The sequence below is a fragment of the Rhineura floridana genome, chromosome 1, assembly GCF_030035675.1.
Source record: "Rhineura floridana isolate rRhiFlo1 chromosome 1, rRhiFlo1.hap2, whole genome shotgun sequence".
NCBI lineage: Eukaryota > Metazoa > Chordata > Lepidosauria > Squamata > Rhineuridae > Rhineura > Rhineura floridana.
Window position 1 is genome coordinate 48,174,637 of NC_084480.1, and position 27,042 is coordinate 48,201,678.

At 38.7% G+C, this 27,042-nt stretch overlaps 1 protein-coding gene across 15 annotated transcripts in view; it reads left to right on the top strand.

The window, feature by feature from the left end:
* The window catches only part of ANKRD31 (ankyrin repeat domain 31), a 143,645-nt gene extending 121,227 nt beyond the window's left edge, over window positions 1-22,418 (top strand). For 10 of the 15 annotated variants that reach the window (XM_061620705.1, XM_061620660.1, XM_061620679.1 and 7 more), the window contains 7 exons: window positions 2,696-2,783; window positions 6,053-6,149; window positions 6,987-7,971; window positions 10,273-10,413; window positions 12,296-12,383; window positions 16,075-16,263; window positions 20,407-22,418. In XM_061620705.1, the coding sequence (XP_061476689.1) occupies window positions 2,696-2,783; window positions 6,053-6,149; window positions 6,987-7,971; window positions 10,273-10,413; window positions 12,296-12,383; window positions 16,075-16,263; window positions 20,407-20,558 (1,740 nt within the window). In that variant the 3' untranslated portion in view covers window positions 20,559-22,418. The remainder of the gene's footprint in view (window positions 1-2,695; window positions 2,784-6,052; window positions 6,150-6,986; window positions 7,972-10,272; window positions 10,414-12,295; window positions 12,384-16,074; window positions 16,264-20,406) is intronic. The other 5 variants (XM_061620689.1, XM_061620769.1, XM_061620719.1 and 2 more) reach the window with 5 other exon arrangements.
* Window positions 22,419-27,042: the final 4,624 nt, after the last annotated feature.

Genomic DNA, 27,042 nt, shown 5'->3' on the forward strand with positions numbered 1-27,042 from the left:
TTCAGGCCGTTCACTGAGATTCTGCAAAAAGCTAACATCTCCTACTGCTGGGTTTACCCTTTCAAGCTTATGATTCGTCGAGGAGACCGTTTTTATACAGTTTCAACGATAGATCAAGCATCTGTTTTATTACACAATCTTGGGCTTGAGCTCCTGAACCTACCATCTGAATCCTCACACAATAGAAATACACTTTCACCTTCAGCTGAATGGTCTAGCCGAAAGAACCGGGGCGCTTCTAAATCTACACCTCCTAGACATTCTGCAGATCAAATTGCTGTCTTCTCTTCCAAACCCAACTGAATTTTCTAACAGACAACCTCCATCCTTTTTATAAGTTTGCTATTCTAAGGAATGTTGATGCTTAACTTTGGACTCTTTCTCTGCCACTATCCCAGTGCTGGCAGAGTCGATTTGTGGGCAATCCTGGGATGCATTTCCAGATTGTGAGGCTGCAAAGTCTCCCCCATGATATGGGTTGACTAGTTGTTCTAATTGTTTAGGTCTTGTTGTGTTCTTAAAAGTTTTTTGTCACTCCATGCCCTCTCAGAGTCGCATTATTCTTCCCATTCTTACCAATCCAACCTTCAGCTATAACAAACTTAGGAAATGTCTGGACTAAAACTGTTTTCCCTTAATGTGAATGGATTGGGGACTCCTGTGAAGCGTGCTAGAATCAGAACTTTATTACCGAAGGCAAATCCTGATAACGCCTTTTTGCAAGAAACTCATCAAGAAGATTTTTATGCTGGTTCCCAAACAACAATTCATATCAATGGATTTGATTCCCCTTTTATTAATTTAACAAGAGGTACCAAGCAGGAATGCCCTTTATCTCCTATATTATTTGCAATTGCAATAGAGGTACTGGCTGATAAGCTTAGAGCAGACCCTAATATTAAAGGTTTGGTTATTAATGGCCAAGAGCACCTTATCAACCTCTTTGCAGATAACATACTCCTGTTTTTATGAGAACCTCATGACACGCTCCTACAGCAACAAACCCATTTAGTTAATTTTAAAGAAGTGGCTGGATTAGAAATCAACTACAGAAAGTCAGAACGTTTTTGCATCAATTTCCCCTTACGAGCGCTGGCTCACTTGAGTGATGTATTTGGTCTTCCGCTGGTGTTTGGTGGCTTTAAATATCTAGGGGTTACTATTACCAAAGACTTAAAACAATTAAAAAAGTGTAATGTCGATCCATTATACGAGCAATTAAAACTGAGCTTTATTCTTGGAATTTTTTTCCCCTTTTTTGGCTTGGCAGAGTGGCTGCAGTGAAAATGGCCATTATGCTCAAATTCCAATTCCTCCTCCAAACTCTCCTCATTTATCTCCCTGAGACACTCCTCCAGCAATGGCAACAAGTGCTTGACTCTTACTGTAATGGCAGTGAACGTTTATGCTTGTAAAGCAGTTCTGTATCGCTCAAGTAATAAGAGAGGTTTGGGCATGCCAAATCTGCAACTATATTATGCAGCATCGCAGATTAAACAACTAGCTCAGACGATTCATTTTGATCTAAGTATACCTTGGATTTCAATGGAAAGTACTTCGGAAGTGAAATGCCCATCAGCATGATCACTCCCTTTGTTACCACTGTCTAAATGTGCTCTTTCCTCAATCACACACCCTTTCTTGAATGCCACCTTGAAAATCTGGACTCGATGGGTCCGCAAACTAGTGCCTTGGCCGTCCCCTCTTCTTCCATTCCTAGATCACCCCAAATTTTGTCACATTGACTAATATAGGCAATCAGAAGTTTAGGAGCAGATGGGATTGCTAATGATGTGACATCTGTTTGATGAGGACGTCCTTTACAAATTTTTCAGTTGGAAAAACATCTCTCTGGGTTGAGTTAACTAGTATAGAATTTTACAACTATCCTCCTTTGTAAACACAATTTACAAAGCAGAAGGTTTGCCACTTTCTTTGACATCCTATGAAGCCCTGTGTGAACAAGGAGCTTCTAGCCCAAAAGGTGCTATCTCTATAATTTATAGCATCCTATTAGAGTTTAAATATGGAAAAGAAAATTCGGCTCATAAAGCTTGGGCTAAAGATCTGGGGAGGGAAATCACAGAAGAGGAATGGAGTGGTAAATAGGTAGGCCCACACTCAAGAGCCACCTCAGCCCTCATCAAAAAATGATTTGAAAGTTATATATCGGTGGTACCTTACTCCGGTCAAACTGAACTATATCAATTCCTCCCTCTCCCCCTGTGCTGGAGGGGATGCCCAATCCGTGGTTCTTTCCTATATTTATGATTGGATTGTAATAAAGTGAATGAGTGATTTTTTGAAATTGCTAGTGAAGTTCTTAAAGCTACAATTATCCTGGATCCAGCCTTGGCACTTCTTTTCCTTAAAGGGGGTTCCATTGTTCCTAAAACTCAGGTGTCTCTCCTATCCAGATTCCTACCTGCAGCGAGGCCTGAAATAGCCAAAAATTGGAAGGGGGCAGAACATTAATCGATAAAAAATTAGTTTTTAATTCTATTATTCTGCTTTCTGGTATTCTTTCTGTTTTATATATAAAGCTTCTGTTGCTGAATGTACTCTTTCTATTTTATATAGAATATGTTTATTGTACTTTGTTGTTTTACTCGTTTGTTGTTACATTTACTAAAAAACTCAATAAAACAGTATTCACAAAAAAACCAATGATTTAATAATGATTTGTATTTAACAGCATGAGTCCATCAATGAATTATTGCATGACATAGAAGACAAGCAGGATAGACTTTTGCTCTTTGAATTAAGAAGCCAAAGAGATGCAGGTAGGATAAATCATATAACCAATGAAAAATTGGCTATGTATGTGTTCTGTTACCCTGGGGTAGCCAAATTTTGGTAACTCAAAAGTCATGCCTTGGATTCATGTTTGTATACACTGTAAAGAATCCTGATGTGAATTCTAATTCTGGTAAACGTATATTGAACAAGACCAAACTTCTGAAGTTGGGGGTGGGGGGATTTTCCTATCTTCTGTGGAAGCTGGCTAGAATTCAAGTATCCCATCATATAACATAAGTGCAAAGCAGCTGTTCGTATAACCCCTCAGAGTGAAAGCACTGTCTTGCAGCACATGCCAACCCCAAGACACTTTTGGGTTCCTGTGTTCTTTGAAAGCTCAGAATTTATTTGTAGAAAAATAACATCAGCTCAGAACATAGCATCCACAATCAGCAAATAACCCACAAAACATTTTTGCCTTCCAAGTGTCCACAGATATTCCCCAACCTGATGCAGTCCAGATGCTTTAAATTACAACTCCCATCAGCCCCAGCCAATATGGCCAGTGGTCAGGGATGACTGGAGTTGTACCCCCAAAACATTTGGAGGGCATGAAGTTGGGAAAGTCTGAATTAAGCACCAGCAGTCAGCTAGATCAGGTCAGTTTAGTTTCTGTTCAAGGAAATTAGGGTCCCTTACCAGGTAAGGGGAACCTGTAGCCTTCCAGATGTTGTTAGACTCCAGCCCCAGTCATTTCTAATCATTGGCCATGCTGGCTGGGGCTGATAGAGTCCAACAACATCTGGAGGGCCACAGGTTCCCCTCCCTGGTAGAGACTCTGCTGCTTCCTCATGTGAATATCCTGCTGATCTTTTACTCCTGAGGAACATCTGTGTAGCTTTGCCCATACATATGCTTAGGAGGCCCTTGATGTCTTCACCTCTGGCTGACCTATGTGTGGTATTATGTCTTTCACAGTGATATGGTCACACCTGTTAGAGCTGGAGCTGAAATATTCATTTTCCAATAGTATGCTCTATTCAGCTGTACTTTCAAATCAACGTTTCACCACAGCAGTTCATAGAATTGGGCTTCATGCAACTCAGTGGGACGCTTCTGAGTAAACAAACATAGGATTGCACTGTTAACGATCTTCTATAATGCTTCAGGGCCAGACTGGAATTTACTTGGGAAATCTTCTCATCCTAGGCTAGTTGCAGCTCAGTCTACACATATTTACCCAGAATTAAGGCACACTGTGTTCACTTCCAGTTATTTTCAAGTAGGTGTCAAAATGTCACCTGAGCCACCCCCCTAACCCCAGAGCCACCCCATGCTTCTCCTTACCAGGGCTGAGTTAATCCCATCACCAACCCTGTAAAGTAGGTAGACTGCCACCACCCCTTAACTTGGGTTCCCACTCTAAGTCAAGGGGAACCCAGAGCACCAACTAGACTGACAGAGATTCCTAAGAGCAAGAGCAAAACTTTACACTCACTACTCTGGAGCTTCCAGCCAAACCCAATCCAGTAGTCAGTAGCTTTGTAGTCAAGGTGGTGGTTTCAGAGCCACAGCGCCAATAACACACTCCAAGTATGAGGTAATTTATTAAATATAATAAAAGTACATATAAAAGAGCAGCATACAAATCTCTTTGAGCCCAGTACTCTGAAACAGAGTTAGGCATAGTCAACACCTAGACAAAATACAATGAGAAAGTTCAACACAAACCCAAAATAACAAAGCTTACCTAGTCCAAGTTAGAATACTCACAAAAGAGAAAAGTATAAGGGCCGGTCTCCCCTTGGCTCCTTATACCACTAGACATCACATAGATAGGTCAAGATGAAATGGGAACAATTTGGTAAAAACTTCTCCCTCTTTTATGGGAATTTGCCCAGCAACAGTGAGATGGCCAATTAGCCAGTCATGGCACCGCTGAGTGATGGAATTGTCCAAGGGTTCACCACAAGGCCAGGTCTACTAATTTACGGCTACTCAGGCCTCCTGACCTTGGTACCAGGCAGTACAGATAAGATCAAGCTGCCTCCTTTCTCAGCTAACGAGTTGCAGCTGGACTATGAGAAGCCCTGATTTTTCCCAATTTCGAGCATCCCAGGAATCTATGCAGAATATTCTCCACAATCTTTTTAGGCTGAGCCATTTTACTTTGGCCAACCTTGCTGTTCTTGACAGTAGGGGTACACAGGATTGCAGCCTTGCAGGATATTCTAAAGCATGTTTACTCAGATGTAAGTTCCATTAGACTCAGTGAAACTTATTCCCTACTAAATATGTTTAGGATTACACCCTGGCAGCATAGTCTTATAAATATCTACTTAGAAGTAAGGCCCATTGGGTTCAATGGGCATTACTCCCAGGTAAATATGCTTAGGATTGTAACTTTAGAGTGCTCTACAGGTCTACTCAGAAGTTCAGTTAAATGGAGGTAGGTAAGTGGAGCCTTCAGCTGCAATCCTATGTACCCCTCACAAGGGAATAAGTCCTTTTGGAAACAATGGGACTTAGGTATGAGTAAACAACATGTATAGGATTGTGCTGTTAATCGCTTATTAAACAAGTGTTCTGTGACACAAAGGTATTTCTAAGAAAATGTAATTATGACTTACCTTGCAAAGGGAAAAGTTCATTTTTGCCATTCTTTGTTTGCAATTAATTTACCTATAACTTGTAATTGAGATATGGTGGAGATACAGGAAGCAGAGGTGTAGTCCTTAAAGATAGCTCTCCTAAAGAAGAAGAGGCCCTATTAATGGTGCTACCTGTTTGGCACTGATTCGTGACAGGGTGTTCTTGGTAACAGACCCCCATTAATGAAATCCCTCTTTGGTAAGTGCATCTGTTTCCCTCATTGTCAGCATTCAGGAGGAATTTACAAACATTCCATTTCATCCAGGCATTTGATGACAGAAAGATAGTTGTTCCTGGTTGAAATGATTAGCTTTGAAGATATTTGTTTACTTTTACTTTAAAAAAAAAAATAATTATATTGTTTTGCTCTTTTGTTGTTTGCTGTCTTTATTTCCTTTGGGGAGAAGGACAGAATAGAAATGTAATTATAAATAAATAAATAATCTTTTTAATATTGGCATTGCTTTTTTATTAATTTATTGCATAAAAATTGTGTAGTAGCAGAATTGTAAAGTGATTTGTGGAATGAAATTTGCTACAAAAAGCTTATGAAACAATAGTAGCTGATTTCTCTGCCACATTTAATATTGCAACATTTTTGTTTTAAAATGAGACATGTCAGTTTAGAGTATTAACTCTTAACTCTGCAAATGTTGAACAGATCTATATATCCAAGACCTATCTCAGATACAGAACATTTTGAATGCTCTACTTGCCAAACAGAAATCAGAAAGGGATGCCCTTGCTAAGAAATACAGGTAAGCAGAAAAAAAACTGTGTTAAGAACATAGCTATTTGCACTTGTGTTTTCTTTTTTACAAAACAGAACACTGAACACATTTTTACTTCGAAATCAAGCAAATTGTAGTATGCAAACAAAATTCTCAGGCGCTTCATTGATTTTAGACTTTGTATAGTTCCCATTGACTTGAATCAAACTTGGTTCTACAAAAGGTAGCAAAGAATCTGGTACTGCATAGGCATCTGGATCCTATGTTTTTAGCTGTAGTGAGAATTACGCTTTATTTACATTTTAAGAAATAAAAAACTTAAACAAAAGATTTCAAAACTCAATTCTGCCTTTTTAAAAATGTTTGTTAGCTTTGTTTAGACTGGTGAAAAAGACTTTTGTTCATTATTAAGAATTTGTTCTTTATGAATTTTGATACAAATTGACTTATCTGCACCTCCTGGAAAAATATGCAGATCTAAACTCTGTTATTCTTTTTAATGTTACACTTCTTTGAATATTGTGATGCATTTCTCTGTTTTAAAAACATACCAAATGATGCATTTTAGGAAAAAATGGATTTAGACATGGATATTTTTGATAAAATATGAAATACAAATTTTAATGCAGATTATTTTTTAAAGAAATTTGCAATATTAATGCAGAAAGACAGGGAATGGACTTACAAATGAGTACATGTGAAACTGACAGGGAGAGGAAATAGGCTATCCCTATTCATTAAGCTTAGAGGTAAGCCATGTGCTTGAATGGCTGGGTCCTTTAAAAAATATCTATTTCTGTAGTAATTTTTTTATGGAAGTTCATCTTGTGTTCTCAATAACTAGATTTTTACATTTGATTTCAGAACTTCTGTGGAATGTTTTAAACAGGGAGCACTGAGGGAACAGATAGCAAAGCTTGTTTCCAGACAGAAGAGCCTTTTACTTATGGCACAAAAACAGAAAGCACTAGGCCGGAAAATACAGAACTATAAGAATGCAAAAAAAGAGTCTTCAAGTAAAGCAAAACACCTCCTAAGCACATTAATTCCTTGTGAAGGCAACAACACAGAAGATGGTGCTTCTGGTAAAACAGCGCTCTGCCCTGATGTAGTTGTAAGCCTTGAAACCAGCAGGATCAGAGACAATATTTTTTTAGATCAAGAGTCCAGCCAATATCCAAATAGATCTCTGAATATGTCAGGTGGAAACGGAAAAGGAATTAGAGGGGAAAAAGTTGATCTAGAAGATTTGGTGTCTGAAAACAATCTCAGGGAAAACAGCACTGAGGAGGTAACAAAGATAACACATTCAAAGTCCTCTGATACTATAGTTCAGGCAACGTTGTCTTCAGAACCTGTTGGTTGCTTTACTCAACAAATATACCTAGAAGATACTGATTGTATATCAGTGGCATTGCAAAGAAACAAACCCCTAAGAGTATGTACACTGAACAGTTCAGCAACTGGAAGTATTGTCAATAATAATATCAATCAGCGAACCACTGAAAGTCAATATGTTTGCACTAATGAGCCTTTGCAGCAATGTTCAAACATAAGTGAGGATTTGCAAATTCAACCAGAATTAGCATCTACAGACAGCTATCTTGCTATTCATCAAAAAAACATACCAAACAATCAAATCTCACTTAATGCTAATTTAGAGCCTACAAGGCTATTTTCTCATGCACTATTACAAAACAGCTCAAATTCTTCTCCGTGTTCCAACAGTCAGAATTCTGAAAAGCAATTAAACTTCAAAGCAAACAGAAGAGAAAAAAATCAGCTACTACATCTGCTTGAACTGGGAAAAATTAAGCCAGGAGATGATGTTTTAGAATTCACACTGCAGGTAAATCATTCACTTGCAAAGCAATGTAAATATTAATGAAAAATGTATGAAATATAAACATCAAGTATTGCATTATTTACAAAAGCTATTTGATCATTCAGTTCAACATGCTAAAGCATATTAAAGACTAACATATTTATTATGACGTAAGCTTTACTGCATGAAATTTTATCCTAAGTTGCACAAACGTGGTTGGAGATGAATTGTGAGGTCAAGAGGAAGTGAAATTCAGAAAAGTACAGAAGGCAATAATTACATTATTTATAGTAGTCATTCACAAGAAAGTGTTGTGTTGATAACACAGATATCCTGGCATTGGTAAGTCAACTAACACATGTAGTATAAAAATTGGTTATGTTGATTCAGTCACAAGTGATAGCATTGAACCTCTTGATGAATTTTAATTCAGCTAGATCATGCCTATACCTGCAACATAGGATAACACTTCAAGCATCTGATGAATACATTTTTAGTCTTTAAGGTGCCACAAGACAAGGATGAGCAGACTTTGGAATAGGTGGATTCCCTACTCTGACATAAGTCCTCCATCCCTATTCAGCTGGGTTCACATGAAGCTGGCCAAGCTGTTGTGGGGGATGGGTGGGGCAGGGGGAGATTTATCCTGTTCAGCTCAGGGATGGGGGAGACTTACTCCAAACTCCATTCAGCTCAGTCGCACGACCCAGCAACCTCATAGATGTTACACCTGCAAAAAAGGGTTGTATAAGTCAAACTCTATTTTAAAGACTGGTTTCCCTCTGCCAGGCTTGGACAGCTCAGCCAGCAGTAACCCCACTGAGTTTGGAATAGGGTAAATTACACTGGCATAATTTACCCCAGTGTAAATTGTGCTGGCTTCGTATAGTTTGGATTGTTCTGGGAGAGGGCTACCCTTCTGGAAATTTAGAAAATTTGTAAAATATATAATATACATAATTTTCTGCTGAAATGGTTCTCATTTACAGTATACTTAGTAGTTAAATCAGGGCCACCAGAGCTCCTTCTGCTGAATGCCTTCTGTGCTGAGAGGACAACTGCCCTTTGAACTTCTTTTTCTTTTCAGGATGGCTTCTCTGGTTGTGAAAGGTAGCATGAGTGAACTTGCTCATGTGAATCTTCTCTCAGCCATTTTCTGAAAGCAGAAAGCTCCAAACTAATGACTGGTGTAGAAAAATTAGCACAGCTCATAAGTGGGATTTTCTCTGTGGGTCCGTTTAACTCCAGCGGGCCAAAAAACCTGTCTTGTTCCTATCCAAATGACCCTGTGAACTGAAACTGTTTTAAACAGATTGAGGAAATGTGCTATGCAATGTTGAGAGAGGTTGTACACTGTCTAGCCTGCCTTTTGTCTCTGGTTTCCAAAGCTTGGACTGGGGCATCAGCCATGACGGGTGGAAACCAATGTTGCACAAGCAGACTTTTTCTTCCTTTCCAGCCTCCTGTCACCCCAAATAGGGTCCCCAAGCTTTTAATCATTGTCTGGATTGTTTGCCATAGATATAGTATGTTAACTGAAGTAATATGTAAAACTCATGTTGTCTTGGAGTCAGAGTACTTATGGCCTAATTTAATTGAGACTTAATGGACACTTTATTAATTGACACTTTGTCAACTTACTAATGAAGATACAGTCCATTATTAGTGACAGGAGTGCAGTAACTAGTGAGCGTAAAATAAGTTCAGATTTTAATTTTGCAAACTCAGTTTTATCATCATCACAATAATAATGTAACTGCTATAAAGCCATATATTTTCCACAGATATGCAAGGTGGCAATGGGACTACTCTGCCACTACAATATAAATTTTGCTTTGGATATTAAATGTGTATAACTATTGACAGAAAGCTTGGGGGGGAACCTCTCCTCAAGAAGCTTAATTTGTATTTTCACTGGCTCGTTAATATATGAAGATCCACTTTTGACAATTATTTGGGCCAGTTTTTTAGTGTAGAAAATGTTTTTTAGTGTGGGTTAGCAGAAAAAGGATGGGATTTTTCAGGTGAGACTCCAGGCCTCTTTTGATTATAGACATCTTAGCAGTTGATCAGCTTTAGAGCTTATGAAATTGTGAGAGCTTTTGGAACCTTCACTGAATCTTTCAAATGCAGTAATTTTTTTCATTTACCGTTGAACAGTGGATGAATCTACTTAATGTCAATGGTGCTAGTTTCCTTCCCTCCCCCAGCCTTGGCCCTAAGTAATGCAGGGTTTGGTTTTTTAAAGAAGCTGAATGTTTGCACATTTTAATCATATTTAGGGGATTATAATTCTGAATAGTTTTCTTTTCTCTCTAAATTTAGGATTCTAAACACAAAGCCAGTCTTTTGGGAAATGGTAAAGTGAAAACTGGCAACAACTCAGTTTACCAAAATCTAGTTCAGTGGATTAAAGCACTATTGGGAAATGACATTTCTGTAAATTGGAAATATGCATACAGTAAGGTAGGTTTACTTTTATTCTTAATAGGTGACTGAAAAGTTAATCTTCCTCCTGAGGTGTTCATTTCACTAGGTTTCCTGATCTTGGAACAGACTGTTAGTATTATGGTCAAGTGCAAATTTGAAGAAGATTTGGAATCTCTTTAGGGATTCTAAAATGTTTTTTAGGCTGCAGTCCTATACCCATTTACCAGCAAGTTAATCTGGTGAAATCAATGGGAGTTACTTGTGAGTGGGCTTGTATAGGATTGTAGTGATACTGTGAAAGCAGAAGAGGCATTTTTCATGTGACATTCTTGGCAATGTAGGTTTTGTTTTTGAATTATGCACGTGGGATATTGCATTTCATTTATTTTATAGCATCCTCCCAACCATTTGAATTTAGTTTAGGCCAGAGGTCACAATCTGTTGGGGCTAGTGGACAGATCTGTAAACTGAAGAAATTGTTGTAGCACTACACACACGTATACACACACCTATAAACCAGTTAAGCATCCTGTTCTGTTGTCTACAACAGAATGCTTATTTCAAGCCTAATTTCAGCAGGAGAGGAAGAGGGGACCCTATGAGTACCAGGAGAGACCACTGCAGGTCTCTGTACAGCCATGATGGCAACCCCTGGCTTAGCTGGTCTGTGGGATGAAGTTCCATCAGGGCCTGATAGTGTAACTGTGCCAAGTTGTTGGGTAGTAGTAGTTTGTCTGAGCAGAGGGAGGCAGACAAGGGGCCTTATTTATATATTTGCAAAATTTTCTGTACTGCACATTACAAAAAAATATAGTGGTGAACAGCATAAAATCAACAATAACATGACATTCATGAAACGAGTACAAAATACATCACAAATCAGTAGATCAGCTTAATACATCAACATAATTGGATCACCTCGCAGGGAAAGCCTGGGTGAACAGATGAGTTTTCAGCAGGCATCTAAATACTAATACTGTAGGTGCCTACCTGATATTTATTGCGAGTGTATTCCAAAGGGCAATATTTATTACATTAAGCTTTTCCTCTACCAATCCCAGTGTGACAGTGGGGCTGCATATTTCCAGGTGAAGCATCAAATAAATGATTGGAAAACCTGTCACATAGCTCAAATCATAGACATTTTAGTGGCCTGGTTCACATGTCACATTAAGCCAAACCATAGCTTAGTGCAAAAATACACAAGCATACAAGTTCCCAGAGAGGAGGTCACAGCCATTTTGTCTCCCTGGTCCTTTTACTGCTGTGTCCAAACCTAGACTTGTGGTTAAGCTGTCTCCAAACTAACCATGAGCTATAACCAAGGTTTGTTTTTGATTGCAGTTCATGGATAGGACTGGAGAGAGCCAAATCAGGAGCTTGGGTTCAGATGACATGTTAAGCAAAACCTTGATTAGCTCAGCATGGTGCGGCAGCAAAAAGGACTGTAGAAGAGCAAAGGGGCTGCAAGCTTCTCAAACAGTCCACATTGTTACGCTAAACCAAACTTTGTGTGAACCTGACCCTCCAAATTGTATGTTACTCAACATGTGCAGTTGTTTTTTAAGTTCAGAAGTGCTACACTTTGGGGAGAAATCAATAACTGATGATTTGTTTTTTTAAAAAACAATTCATATTCTGAAAAAAGCTTTCATTCTTTTTTTAAAGGGAAGCTGTCATGTCATAAATTAAAATGTTTATTAAAAAACAAGTGAACAAAAAAACTGTTGCAGAACATTGTTATATTGTGCAGTCTTCTGCATTTGGCTTGAGTTTTTTTTTTATTCTATACTCGGTTTGCAGGAAATGTACAAAACAAATCCATCACTTTGACATAGGCTCAATATTTGTTGATACATTATAAAAAAAGAAAATAAATAACATCTTCAGTGACTGATATATATTTGCCTGTATATAGGTCACATACAGTGGAACTCTGTTATCAAAAATTATTGCTGAAGTCCATGTTTCTAAGGAGCTGGAATTACAACAAAAAAAGCTATTTGGTATGTGCTGACTGAAGTGTGAATTCCATTTAGATGAAAATGCCCCCCAAAAGAACAGGGTTTGTAAGTGCTCTGACTTCTACCACACTTCTTTTCTGTCTTTAATCATAAATCATGGTCATAACAGCATTTTTTAGTAGAGCAATACATGTGCCTCAAAACTGCGAACAAGACAGTTTTCCTGCTTTGGAAATGCTATGGCTTGATGTGACTCTCTCCTGACCTAAGCTAGTGAGTTAACCTATATTGGTTGGAGCTTCCATAATTACTAAATGAGTTAATGGCTTAATTAAACTTGTCTTTGCTGAAAACTTAGTGAATTAATCCAGTGTTTGCGTGATTGGGAGATGGATTTTTTAGATGTACTGTCCTCTAGTTTTTCTTGGGGATAAGAAGCACTGGCTGTAGTCAAAATGGTTCATGTACACACAAGGAAGGCACTATTGCTGATTAAAATATCTGTGTCCAGTTTGTGCTTAGAGTTACAGATATTGGATAAGGCAATGTTAAATACAAATTTGGGACTATTTATAGACTCCTAAGTGATAATTTGTATTTTTCAATATTAGATTTAGTGAAAACTTTTAAAGTTATGTCCAAGTATGATCCCAATACTGATAAGCAAAATCAATAAATGATACTGCTCTATTTGCTAGCAATGTCAAAAACTGTGAGATTTCTACCATACACTGTCTACCAAATGCTGCCATTTGCCTGGGAGGAAAGGTAATTTTATTGGAAAGGAATATAACCCTTTCTCTTAGCTTGTATTCCTCTAGTCTGCTTCACATACAGAGAAGCACAGCCCCCCTCCCCCCCCAATCTATCTGATAGGAACAAAGTATCAGGCCTGGGACTTAGTTTTGTAATAGGCTGCTGTGCGGTCCAAGTTCAACACAAGTAGGTGCTAATAAGACTGGCCAGTGGCAGGTGATATATTCACAGACAGGCTGGGAGGCTGATACCAGATGAGGCAAACAGGAACAAAGAGCCAGAGGCAGCAAGATGTAACTGTGGGCAAGTGGGAAGTCAGATACTGCCCAGAGGATATGATTAAACGGTTAATGATAGGGTTGCCATAAGTCTGGATCGACTTGAAGGCAGTCCATTTCCATTTCAAATCCCAAAAATAAACAAAATACTGTATCAGGCAGGGTATGGAAGTATATTCATGATGCTACTCAAAGAGACAAGTTGCTCAGACTGAGGAGCTGGCTTGAAATAAAAGGTGTGCTCCTGGACTCAGCCTTAAACGTGGAGGCCCAGGTTTCTGCGGTGGCCATGAATGCTTTTGCACAGTTAAGATTAGTGCGCCAACTGCGCCCGTTCCTGGAGTCGTCTGATCTGGCTATGGTGACACATGCCTTAGTTACATCTCGCTTAGACTACTGTAACACGCTCTACGTGGGGCTGCCTTTGAAGACTGTTCGGAAACTTCAGCTGGTGCAACGAGCTAAAGCCAAAATGTTAATTGGGGCTGGTTACAGGGACCATACAACTCCCCTGCTGCAACAGCTCCACTGGTTGCCAGTCTGTTTCCGGACACAATTCAAAGTGCTGGTTATGACCTATAAAGCCCTATACGGCTTAGGTCCAGGCTATCTGTCAGACCGTATCTCCCTATATGAACCTGCCCGGGCCCTGAGATCTTCAGGAGAGACCCTTCTCACGATCCCAACACCTTCACAAGTGCGACTGGTGGGGACACGAGATAGGGCCTTTTCGTTGGCTGCCCCTAGGCTCTGGAACTCCCTCCCTAGGGAGGCAAGAATGTCCTCCTCTGTGCAGTCTTTCCGCCGACAGCTAAAGACATTTTTCTTCCGGCAGGCCTTTGGAACTGAAGGTTTTAAGGGGAGTGACTGAAGAGGATGCTGTATGTTGTTGTTTTGCCTGTATGCTCCTAAACTGGGTTGCAGTATTTTAAGAGTAATTGGTTTTAACATCTTAATAGTTTAATCCTGTTTTAATGCTGATTTTATATGTTTTATATTTTTATAGGTTCTTAATGATGTGTACTTGTTTTTATCTGGAAGCCGCCTTGAGTTCCAGTTTGGAAAAAGGGCGGGGTATAAATAAAGATAATAATAATAATAATAATTTTATAGGACCTGGTATGTTTCTTTTGGCTTTTTTTTTTCCATTAATTTTTATTCAAAATTTTAAACACAAAAAACAAAACAAAACAAAAATAATTAAACAATAACATAAAATGTTGACTTCTGATTTATCGCAGATCAGTTATAAGTCTACAATATATAACAATCCTGTCTCCTAAATTATATTATAAAATCACTTTCCTCCAGTAGTTATCTTAATTAATCATCAAATCTCATAAACATTACTTTATTCTTCCCACAAAAAGTCAAAGAGAGGTTTCAGTTCCTTGAGAGATATATCTTTCAGTTTTTCTCCAAATAAACATGTCGATTAATCCATCTCATTCAAATCTATTAGGTCCAATAATTTCAATAGCCATTTTTCCATTATCAATATTAATTCCATCTTCCATCTTCAGTAATCCTGTTAAGTCCAGTAATTTCAGTAACCATTCTTCCATTATCAATAATCCTATTAAGTCCAATAATTTCAGTAGCCATTCTTCCATTATCAGTATCCCATAATAATCTTATCATAGCTATAGTCCAAATAAACATATAGATTGATCCATCTCGTCAAACCAGTTTGATCCAATAATTTCAATAGCCATTCTTCCAATATCAATATTGATTCCATCTTCCATCTTCAATAGTCCTGTTCAGTCCAGTATTTTCAGTATCCATCTTCCATTATCAGTATCCCATATTAATCTTGCTGTCATAGCCATAGTCATATAATAAGAGTCTGATGGGAATTTCCTTTATCACAAATCTTTTCTTGCCATCAATTCTGAATATGTTGCTGAAATATTGTTGTAAAGTCATATCTCTATTCTTCTTTTTTACAAAATGCACTGGCTCATCTCTTAAGAATTTTTCCATTGTCACATATCTGTAGTCAATTCCATAGATTTTTTCTATATCAAGCTCCATCACATCATTCCAGTCCAAAAAATTATCCAAGACATTGATAACTTTATCTCTATTATCTTCATTAATTTCTTCAGAGACAACGTTAAGTTCCAAACAGTAAGCTTTATTTCTAGTATCCATAAACTCCAGATCTTTTTCCAATTCTACAGTTTCTTTTGGCTTTTGAGGTCAATTGATTAAGTTTAAGCTGAAGGGTCAGCCTTCCATAGAAATGGGATCTGTTGGCCAGTGCTGGTTCAAAACCATTCCTGCAACCTAACAGGCAGGTATTCATTCGAGTTTGTTCTTTGTCCACTAGCTGCTTTTACCAATTTGTTCTTTCCCTCACAAAAAAAACAAAACAAAACAAAAAAAACCCTGATGTTAATATTGATATATTAAAAGGAAAATACTGATATTTTAGAGGTAATTTTTTAAAAAAGTTTTCAAAAATAGCCACAAAAAATCACTACATAAAAATCTGATCCACGATTGAAAAGAAGAAAATTAATGGAAAATTCTGTACCAAATCCAAATTGGGTGGAATTCTAGCACATCCCCAGCCTCACGGAATCTGGCCACTGACTGAGGAACCAGTGGCATACAAAGTAAAGTACTGAATACCCTAGTTCAAGACTGTGGCTGGCACCTTATACAGATATATTTTGACACTTTACAACCAGGGAGAAACTCTACAGGATGCGATTACAGCCGAGGTGTTGCTGAATTGTGCTGTTGTAGTCATAAGACCTCTTCCTCCCAGGATGTGGATAATATACAGCAGAAAGTTGCACCTTTTTCTCAAGAAATGGAAATCCTCCCATCCTCTGAAACAGAAGCTGATGAGATAATGCCAGAAGTCAGTGAAATAAGTAAGTTTTTTTGTTTTTTAATCCAATATTATTTCTTGAACAGCAAGTATGTTCCACCACTTCTGAATCTGTTTAGAATTTCAATGGGGCTTAAATGAGCTTAGGTTTGTGTAGGTTATACCTATTAGATATGATCAAGAGACTCATAATACAACTTACAGTTATATCAGAGTGTTTTTTTCAAGAGTTTTCCATTTAGTTTTAAGTCCCTGAAGTTTTAATGAATTTGACCCTGGTGCCTACCCTATTAATATACATTTATAACCCGTTATCCTAAATATTTGTAATTCCTAAAGAAAACTACTTTTTAGACAAAAATAAACCCCAAACCGAGGGGCTTAGGAAACGTTGCTCCCAGAATTTTTTTACTTCCCATGTTCAATTCTGATTCTCAAATTAGAGCCAAAAGTCTCAAAATAAGCATTATCCTGTTAAAGGCTTATCAAATAAATACATTTCTATATTTCTTGCTCAGAAACTTCACTTCCTTCTAAATGTTCCAGGCTGTAGTCTTTCCTTACCATTTTCTGTTGCACTAGCCTATGTCAGAGAAACTCAGGATGAGTTCTCCCAAACAGAAGATGAAGTAGTAAATAATGTGTACAAACTGTACCACTTAGACTGTGGGCAAGGACTAGCAATGGGCTCCATTTCTGCAATAATCAGATTTGCTATTGGATTATTTATTATTTCTGATATTCTCTATATTTGCGGAGAGAATTTTGAAGTAGCAACTCTTTGCACCTGGTTTCCAACCCATTCTTTTTTCAGATTCCTTTTTTTAAAAATTGGCTTTGAAATCATTGATAGAGCGAGTAATACTTTTATTGATCTACTTTCTCTGTAAGCTTTTCAAATGTATTTTCCCTTTCACTTATGTCACTGAAGTGTTGATTATATCTGACAGACAGAAAGCAGCAGGGGGGAATGAGGTGTTGATTGTAGGGGGGAGACACTGATTTGATTATCTGCCTTAATCTGCTGCACAATGCCCTTGAAAAGGAATGTAAACAGGCAATGATTACAGAGTTCAGAATAAAGATTGATACCAGTGTAGACTTGTGAATAAATAGTGATTATAATATCGATAATTCTCTGCAAAGCAAAAAAAAAATTGGAGCAAATCGGAAAAATGAAAAGATATTGGAGGAAAAAGGAATTGAATCATTAATGACCACCAGGGAGGCACACTTAAAACAAAATGTAAAAAAGGAGATAATTCCATCCTTAGTGAGGATTCACATGACTGAATGCATCATCATGAATAAACCCTCCCCCTGCATGTAAAGAAACAAGCTCCCTGACATTCTCCGACATGTTAGTTTTCAGTATCGATGAATATTTTTCATGGAGGACCATTCCATCCTACAAGACTCCACTTGCAGTCTGAAGTGGCACTGCCCTTATACAGGTTTGCCTCCTCATCAGTTTGTGAGAACAAGTCCTCAACAAATCATTGAGGTGTTGGAGGGAGCCTAAGCTGTCTAGGCCAACATCCTTCTTGATGCAGGAACTCTAGAGCATCCCCAATAGATTACTGTTTAGCCCCTGCCTGAAAGAGGGAGGTAGAGCCCACCACCCCCATAGGTAACTGGTCCCATTGTCAAACTTCTCTAAGAAGATTCTTCAATGTTATACAAAAATTTACTCCCCTGTAATTTAAGTTCACAAACCAATTCAAGAATGAAAAGTTGTTGTAAGACCACAGAAAGCTTGTTTTGTCACAAACTCTGTAGAATTTTGGTGGTGTGGGATTAATACAGACTTTTGATGTTGGCATCAAAAAATAAACTCAGTTTGCCATTTCCCTGGATTTAAACCCTTCTTACATTTTTTCTTTCCGCAAAGCACACATTTTCTGTTTCCTGCTTCAGGGCCTGTGCTATTAAACCTTTACATTGCCTTTACATATCCTATGGTCTTTCCTAATCCAGTTTAGTCCAAATTTAAAAGAAACAGATTTTACAAAGCTTTACATTTGCTGTGCAATATAATAAAATATGTGTATGATTAAGTATATCTGCACACACAATAGACACATACATATTGGATAATCAGGAACGAATGCCAAAGCCAAAACAGAACATTTAATTATCTAAACATATGGTTGCAACCTGCATCCTCTTAGAGATACTAAACATCTATTATTATTCTCCTGCTACCCTGATGCATTCACTATAGGTGCCCAATTTCCTTGCTTTTTAAAGTTTGATAGAAATATCTGTTGGCTATAGGTACGTTCTTAAACCGAAAGGTTTTTTGCCTATTAGTGAATTTCTCTGCTTTTTAATCCAGGAGATAAGAAATGGGATCCTGTGCAAGTTTGCTGAGAATGGATTGATCATTTGCATGCTTATTAAGTTCAGTGGGATTTACTTCCCTGCAATCATGCTTAGGATAGGTGAAAATGATCACAGGAGATGGGATGGGGAGGAGGGGGAAGGGAGCAGGCAGGAGAGGGAAGAGGGGGCAGATTTGATCATTTGCATGTTGGTTGAGTTCAGTGGGATTTACTCCTGTGCAATCATGCTTAGGATAGTTGAAACTGACCATGGGGAGGAAGGCCTGGAGTGGGCAGAGTAGGAGGAAAAAGGAAGAGGGAAGGGGAGGAAGAAGGGAGGAGGACAGAAGAGGAGAGGGGAAGGATGGGTAAAGGAGGTCTGATGATTTGCATGCATATTGAGTTCAGTGGAATTTACTCCCGTGCAATCATGGTTAGGATAGGTAAAACTGGCCATGGGGGAGGTGAAGGGAACAGTAGAGAGAAGGAGGAAGGGGGGAGAGGGGAGCAGAAGGAGGGGGAGGGGAAAGGAGGGGATTGGAAGGAGAGGGGGAAGGAGTGAAGGAAGGGGGGAGGGGCAAAAGGGAGGTGTTATGTGTCCGTTTCCCCAGAGAAGATGCTCTAGAAGCAGATCCATTTCTTTGTGTCTTCCAAACATACACACAACCCAACCATGGACCATCTTAGAAAACTTGCAATGATTCTTCTTATGGTGGTCAAATGTCCATTAAGCACACACAGAGAATAATATATGGCATCCAAATAAGTGTCCAGGCGAAGTTGGTGTTTATAAAAATTAAATTCAAATGTAGCAAGGGTGTTAAGATCTTCAGACCATTGTGTACTAGATGGTGGGAAATTATTCTTCCAGGCTTGGAGTATAAGCCTCTTAGCAACCATAATAGTTTGTAGGGTGCATTTTTGTTGTCTTGCTGTTAATCCCTATGCCACAGGAAAAGAATTTAAAAGTACATCAACATCCACAAATATCAAGGATTGTGCCATTACAAAGTTAATACAGACAACAGCATCAGACTGAAAATGCTACTGGACATGCCCACATCATATGCCTCAGTGAGGCATTTCCAGCATTACACTGCTGAATTAATCTGAATTAGACAATGCCATCCTGTAGAGATGTTGCAGAGTTCAGTGTACCCGAAATATCAGTTTTTGCTGAGTCAGTCTCAAGTTTAAATCTACGAAAACATTCTGTATAGATTCTAAAGCAATTTTCCATTGTTTAGGTGGATAGAACATTCTAATTCCATTATTTCCTAAACACTTGAACTGCTACTTTGCAGGATTCTAGTAAACATTTCTGAAGAGTAGTTATGGGTTTGGTTGTCTGTGAAGATCCAATTATTCCTTTCAGCAATTTAGAGGATTTTGAAACACTCAAAGCAGACAGACTATAGACACCAACAGGTGCTGTAATTGAAATTATTGCCATTCAGCATTCACTAGTAGATCGTAACTAAACTGCAATATAGAAAACTGCAAAAATTCTCTATCTGTTCCTATTAGATGATATGTATGGTATTGATAATTTCCCTTCTTGAGCATAGTGGAACTTGCTAGCCAACAGGGACAATTGATTAAAAACATTAATGGGCAGATAAACTGTAACTAGAAAACATTTGTCCAAAGCTACTTATAACTGGAACTTAAGTGGGAGTCACAAAGAGGCTGACCTGTCAGTTGTGGGAGCTTGGTTTGACTAGGCCTTGCTAAGAGAGATTTTGGAACTGGGCTTTTGAGTTTGCCTTTAATATCTCACCTCTTGGGAAGGAGAAAGTTTAAAGCAATCCTTATACTTCATGCTTGATATTTAAATATAGTGTGTTTCTTCTTTCTAACAGAAGCTTCCTACCACTTTAATTCCTCAGCAAGACCCAGGAGGTTTCTACAGTTCAACAGCAGAGCGTTAATAAAGGATGAAGAATTTATGCCAGGTCATATAATGGATCAATACTGGAACTTTTATGTCCATTGCAAGAATTTTGGATTTTAAATAAAACATCCTGAAAGATAAATGTTTTCTTTCCCTATCTAGTAAAATGTAGAATTTGGAGAAGAGGCTTGTTTTGCTTTTTTGAAGTTTTGTTACTGAGCCTTGCGTATAGTTATATTCCAACAGATTTAAACAGTCAGAGCTTTTAGTAGGAGATTAGGGGGAGAAAAAGGACTCTCAGCGTAAGTATAGTTTATATGCTTTAGAATGGTACACCCCTGCCGTGTAGCTACAGTTGCTATGGACTAGCCATAGTACACCTTATCATGGCTAAGAAAAGTCTGCTTGGATGGCTTAAAGACAAAAATAGTCAGGATTGCACTGGTTGTGGTTATTGAAGCACACTGACAGAAGGTTAACAACATTTCAGGTGCCACAGGCATTGAGTTGTGGCTTGAACTCTAGTCTGTAGGTCACCAAGAAATGTTTAGTCTGCTTATCTTTAGTCAAAGTGTCAGTATCTGCCAATTTTGACATGCCAACCCTATGTAAAGGGCAATGAACAAATGATTGTATCTAAGAAAGAAGACATATTTTTAGCAGTACAGGACTCTTTCAGTCTCAAGGATTATTACAAAAAGCAAGTCTTACCTCAGTGTGAATCTCATCTGCCTGAACACATCATAATACAAAGATTCACAGAGCTTTAAAAAGAGAGAGAAACAGACATACATATTTTTGAAGTAATTCCTTTGGGTGTGTTCACATTGAGCTGGTCCCAATGTAAATCTGGTCATGTGGTTCCTTTCCCCTTCCATCTCATATGCAAATTTGTTAGCATTAACTGTGATTAATGTGGATACCAACACAGCCCTGGTTAAGGCCAGCAGGAGAATTTGTATGAAAGAAGGGAAGGACTGGGGAAGAAAGTACTGAGTTTTATTCACCTCCACCCAACATTGTAAAGTGATTGCAGTCTTTGCACTGGCCTATTCAGATATAAAAACATACTTATTACATGGTAAATAACTCAGTATTTTGAAATACACAGAAGTGAAGCCTTAATTCTCAGTGTCATTCAAAAATATTCAGGGGTATTCAAATACAATGCAAAAATATTTTTATTCATTTTGATTATATTTTCTTTATACTGTGCACTATCCTCTGGAGGTATGATATTTGTCTTACACTTACCAAAAAAGCAGGAAATATTTCAAATATGCCTGCTATAATCGACATTGAAAATAATATGGGCCCTTTTCACTTGTTGGATTAAAAACATTTTAAAAATGTGAAATGATTGTTAACTCACTTGTCCTGAATTGCTGACAGTATCATCTGCAGCAGTTTTTCTACTGATGATTTGATCTGAGTATAAGCTGGTGTACTGAAGTGACTGCTTAGGCAAAAAATATCAGACATCACATAGATGTGGGAACAGTCTGTAGTAAGAAAACATAATTACTTTCCTTCCTGTTAACACAGTTAGAAAGAATGTCTAAGGTTTCAAATGGCAAAATTGTCATGAAATGAAGTTACATTAGTTTAATGAATAAGGTATTTAAATTAGGGTTATTTATGTAGGCTGCAATCCAGTCCACACTTACCTGGGAGTAAGTCCCACTGAACCCAGTGGAGCGTACTTCTGAACAGACATGTATTGGATTGCAGCCTTAGTCTGATTTACTTGCCCTTTCAGATCCTGTTACGTTTTAATTACTTTTCTCTTTTGTTATAGCAAACATAATGAAAATACTTGTTGAAAGTGAGCAGTGGTTCATATTCATGTTTTGCCTGTGCAGTAGAATATTTTACTGCCTGGGAAATGTACAAAAAATTATCTGAATATTAGATTTACTTCACTGTAATTGGTTGTTCTTTTCTTTTATGTAAGGTACCTCATAAATTAGTAATATCAACTGCAAGGTCTTGTAACATTTTGGATTAGCTTTATTCTTACAGGAGAACATAAAATCAAGATTGGACATGATGTGTAGGAAGTAAAAACAGTGGCTCGCAAACTGCCTTCTAGGTACTAGATAGACAGTAAAGAACATTTTACTCACCTGAAGGTTAAAGAATATACTGATCTTTTAAAAGAAGCTGAACTGTTGATCAAGAAAGCTGTCCTTGAATAGCCTAATGGTGTTCTTGCCCTCAGCCTATGCTCACTTAACAGGGAGTAAGTCTTGTTTAAACAATTGAGACATTTCTGGGTAAATGTTCATACATAGGAGATGAGCATGGGACTGGAATCCTGCATGGATGGTAAGAGTGGCTTGTGGGAAGGTCTTCGAGCAAAGGCAACTGGTGGGGAGACGTGTTTAATACTGCCTTCTTTCAGTTCCTTTATTGCAAATTGCAGAAGCCTACAAGATCTCCAAAGATTTGGCACCAGAACTAAAAAGTGTCTTGTACCCATTTGTCTGATCTTATGCAATTATGGCACAGAAAGTCCTCTGAAGTTGATCCGAAAGCTCAGACAAGTTTGTATAGAAGAAGATAGTTCTTGAGAAAGTTTGGGGAAGGGCTATGGCTCAGTGGTAGAACACCTGCTTTCCATACAGAACCCCCAGCTCCAGGTAGGGCTAGGAGAGACCACTGCCTGAAATTGTAAGAGAACTGCTGCCAGTCAGTGTAGATAGTACTGAGTTAGATGGACCAATAGTCTGACTTGGTATAAGGCAGCTTCCTGTGTGTTCCTATGTTGAAGTAATCTGCTGCTAGCCTATTATGAGTTTTAAAAAGCTAACACCACCACTTTAAATTGAGCCCACAAACAACAACATAAATGAACATAGAACTTTGTATGTTCTGAGTGTCAGGCACCAGACAACATTTTAGTTTCTGGGCTGCTTTGAAAGGCATCTCCATATGGACAGCACTACAGTAGTCCAGCCAGGAGGTAACTAGGGCATTTCTCTAAGAAATGTCACAACTGGCAAGCCAGGTGAATCTAGTAAAAAGCAATTCCAGTAACTGAAGACATCAATGAATCCAGAGAAAGTATGGGGTTCAGGAGTACCTCCAAACTGCACCTTTGCGGGAAGAGTGCCCACTCAAAACAGGTTAGATCTTCTCCCAGATCATTCAAACTCCTGATAAACAGCACCATCATCTTGTCTATGTTAAGCTTTCATTTGTTTACCTTCCTTCACGAATAGACACACTAGGCTGCATTCTTACCACCTGCATTGCCTTCTTAAGATCAGAATAGAGGTAAAGCATTAACAATTAATTTTACCAAATTCTTCCAAGCTACACAGGAAGTGTATTGGACTGTGAAAGACCAACCCAAACTGTGTTTGCGTTTTTACAAATTTATAGGGCAGTACAATGTCTCAGAGAGGAGGTCAGGTCTCCTGCTCCCCTGGTGCATTCACTATAGCTGCCCAATTTCTCCACTTTTAAAAGTTTAATAGAAATATCTGTTGGCTATAGGTATGTTCTTAAACTGAAAGGTTTTTTGCCTATTAATGAATTTCTCTGCTTTTTAATCCAGGAGGTAAGAAATGGGATCCTGTGCAAGTTTGCTGAGAATGGATTGATCATTTGCATGCTTATTGAGTTCAATGGGATTTACTCCTCTGCAATCATGCTAAGCATAGGTGAAACTGACAGAGGGAGAGAGGGCTGGAGTGGGCAAGGGAGGGAGAGAGGGGGAGGGGAAAGGCATGTCCAATCATTTGCATGCTTATTGAGTTTTACTCCCATGCAATCATGCTTAGGATAGGTGAAAGTGACCACTGGGGAGGAGGAGAAGAAGAGAGGGAAGCGGAAAGGGGAGCAAGGGGAGAGACAAGAGGGGTGAAGGAAGGGAGCGGGAAGGGGCAAGAGGGAGAGGATAGGAGGGAGGAAGAGGGCAGGTTTGATCATTTGCATGTTTATTGAGTTCAGTGAGATTTACTCCTCTGCAATCATGCTTAGGATAGGTGAAACTGACCTGGGGGAGGGGCAGGGAGGAGAAAGGGGAAGGCTGTGGCAGAAGGGGGGGAGATTGGGTGAGTGTGCACTGAGCAGAGGGAAAGCCCCTTTCCAAAAGGAAAACATTGTGAACAGTATTCTTTTTCAGGCTTCCCCCCACCTTTTTATTCTACAGCAGACACATGTAGTCTCTCACCCAAATTTAAACCAAAGCTGTCATTGGCCACATCTGCACCAGACCTTTATTTCATTTTAGACAGTCAAGGTTTCCCCCAAAGAATCCTGTGAAGTGTAGTTTGTGAAGTGTGCTAAGAGCTGCTAGGAGACGCCCTATTCCCCTCACAGCACTACAATCCCCAGAAGAGGGGCTGATTGTTAAACCATGTAGTAAGGAAACCATGTAGTAAGGAAGCCAAGCCACAAATCACATGGTCTTCGATGCACAGAGCATGGGAAACAAGCACGACGAACTTGAACTCTTAATATAGGAGGGTAATTACGACTTAATAGGCATAACTGAAACTTGGTCGGATGACTCCCATGACTGGAATACAACAATTGAAGGATACAACTTGTTCAAAAAGAACAGAAAGAATAAAAAGGGAGGTGGAGTTGCACTATATGTTAAAAATACGTATCTCTGCAAAGAAATACAGGAAGATGAGCTTGGTAGCTCCACTGAGAGTATCTGGGTTAAAATTAACAGGGCAAGTAATAAAAGGAATGTGGTACTTGGAGTCTACTACCGACCACCCAATCAAGGAGAAGACAAGAATGTAACTTTTGAAAAGCAAATTGCCAATGTTTCGAGGAGGCATGATGTAGTAGTAATGGGAGACTTACATTATCCCAATATCTGTTGGGAGACAAACTCTGCCAAACACTGCCCCTCCAAGAAATTTCTGACTTGTGTTGGAGATAACTTTCTCCTACAGAAACTGGAGGAAGCATCCAGACGATCAGCTATCCTGGACTTGATTCTAATCTATAGAGATGATTTGGTGGATGACGTAGCAGGTACGGGAATTCTGGGGGAAAGTGACCACACCATACTTGAATTCTTGATATTAACAGAAGCAAAAGCTGAGAGTAGCCATACGCGCACCCTTGACTTCAGGAAAGCTGATTTTAACCAACTCAGAACAATTGTAAGTATGGTTCCATGGCAAGCAACCCTAATGGGAAAAGGACAAGAAGGAGGAACCGGGGAACTACAGACCAGTCAGCCTAACATCAATCCCTGGACAAACTCTGGTGCAGATTATAAAGCAGTCAATCTGTAAGCACCTTGAAAACAATGCAGTGATTACTAGGAGCCAACATGGATTTATGAAGAACAAATCCTGCCAAACTAATCTTAACAAATTTTTTGATTGGGTAACCTTCCTTGTAGACTGTGGGAATGCTGTGGACATAATATATCTGTACCTTCAGCAAAGCTTTTGACAAAGTGCCCCATGATATTCTGACTAGCAAGGTAGCTAAATTTGGGCTGGATGGAACAACTATCTGGTGGATCCACAGTTGGCTCCACAATCGTACTCAAAGAGTGCTTATCAATGGTTCTTTCTCAAACTGGACGGAAGTAACAAGTGGGGTACAACAGGGCTTGTTCCTGGGCCCAGTGCTCTTCAACATTATGATTGACTTGGATTAGGAGGTACAGAGCATGTTTATCAAATTTGCAGATGATACAAAATTGGAGGCACAGCTAATACCATGGAAGACAGAAACAAAATTCAAAGGGACCTTGATAGGTTGGAGCACTGTGCTGAAAACAACAGAATGAAATTCAGCAGGGATAAATGCAAAGTTTTACACTTAGGAAAAAGAAACCAAATGCACATTTACAAGATGGGGGATACTTGGCTCAGCAATACGACATGTGAGAAGGATCTTGGAATTGTTGTTGATCACAAGCTGAATATGAGCCAACAGTGCGATGTGGCTGCAAAAAAGGCAAATGCTGTATTAGGCTGCATTGACAGAAGCTATTCAGCACTGGTTAGGCCTCATCTTGAATACTGCATCCAGTTCTGATCTCCACACTTCAGGAAGGATGCAGACAAACTGCAACAGGTTCAGAGCAGGGCAACAAGGATGATCAGGTGACTGGAAACAAAGTCTTATTTATTTATTTATTATTTTATTTATACCCTGTCCTTCCTTCCAGTAGGCGCCCAGGGCGGCAAACAGAAACACTAAAAACACTTTAAAACATCATAAAAAGACCTTAAAATACATTAAAACAAAACAATGTTAAAAACATTAAAAAAAACTTTTAAAACATCTTTTTAAAAAAGGGTTAAAGATATTAAAAGACATATTATGAGGAGAGACTGAAAGAACTGGGCATCTTTAGCCTGGAGAAGAGAAGACTGAGGGGAGATATGATAGCACTCTTCAAGTACATGAAAGGTTGTAACACAGAGGAGTGCTGGGATCTCTTCTTGATCGTCCCAGAGTGTAGGACATGGAATAATTGGCTCAAATTGCAGGAAGCCAGATTTCAACTGGACATCAGGAAAAACTTCCTAACTATTAGAGTCATACAACAGTGTGTTAATGTGTAGAGCTCGTATGGCTCCATGGTATACTCCAGAGCTGACAGCGATGAAAC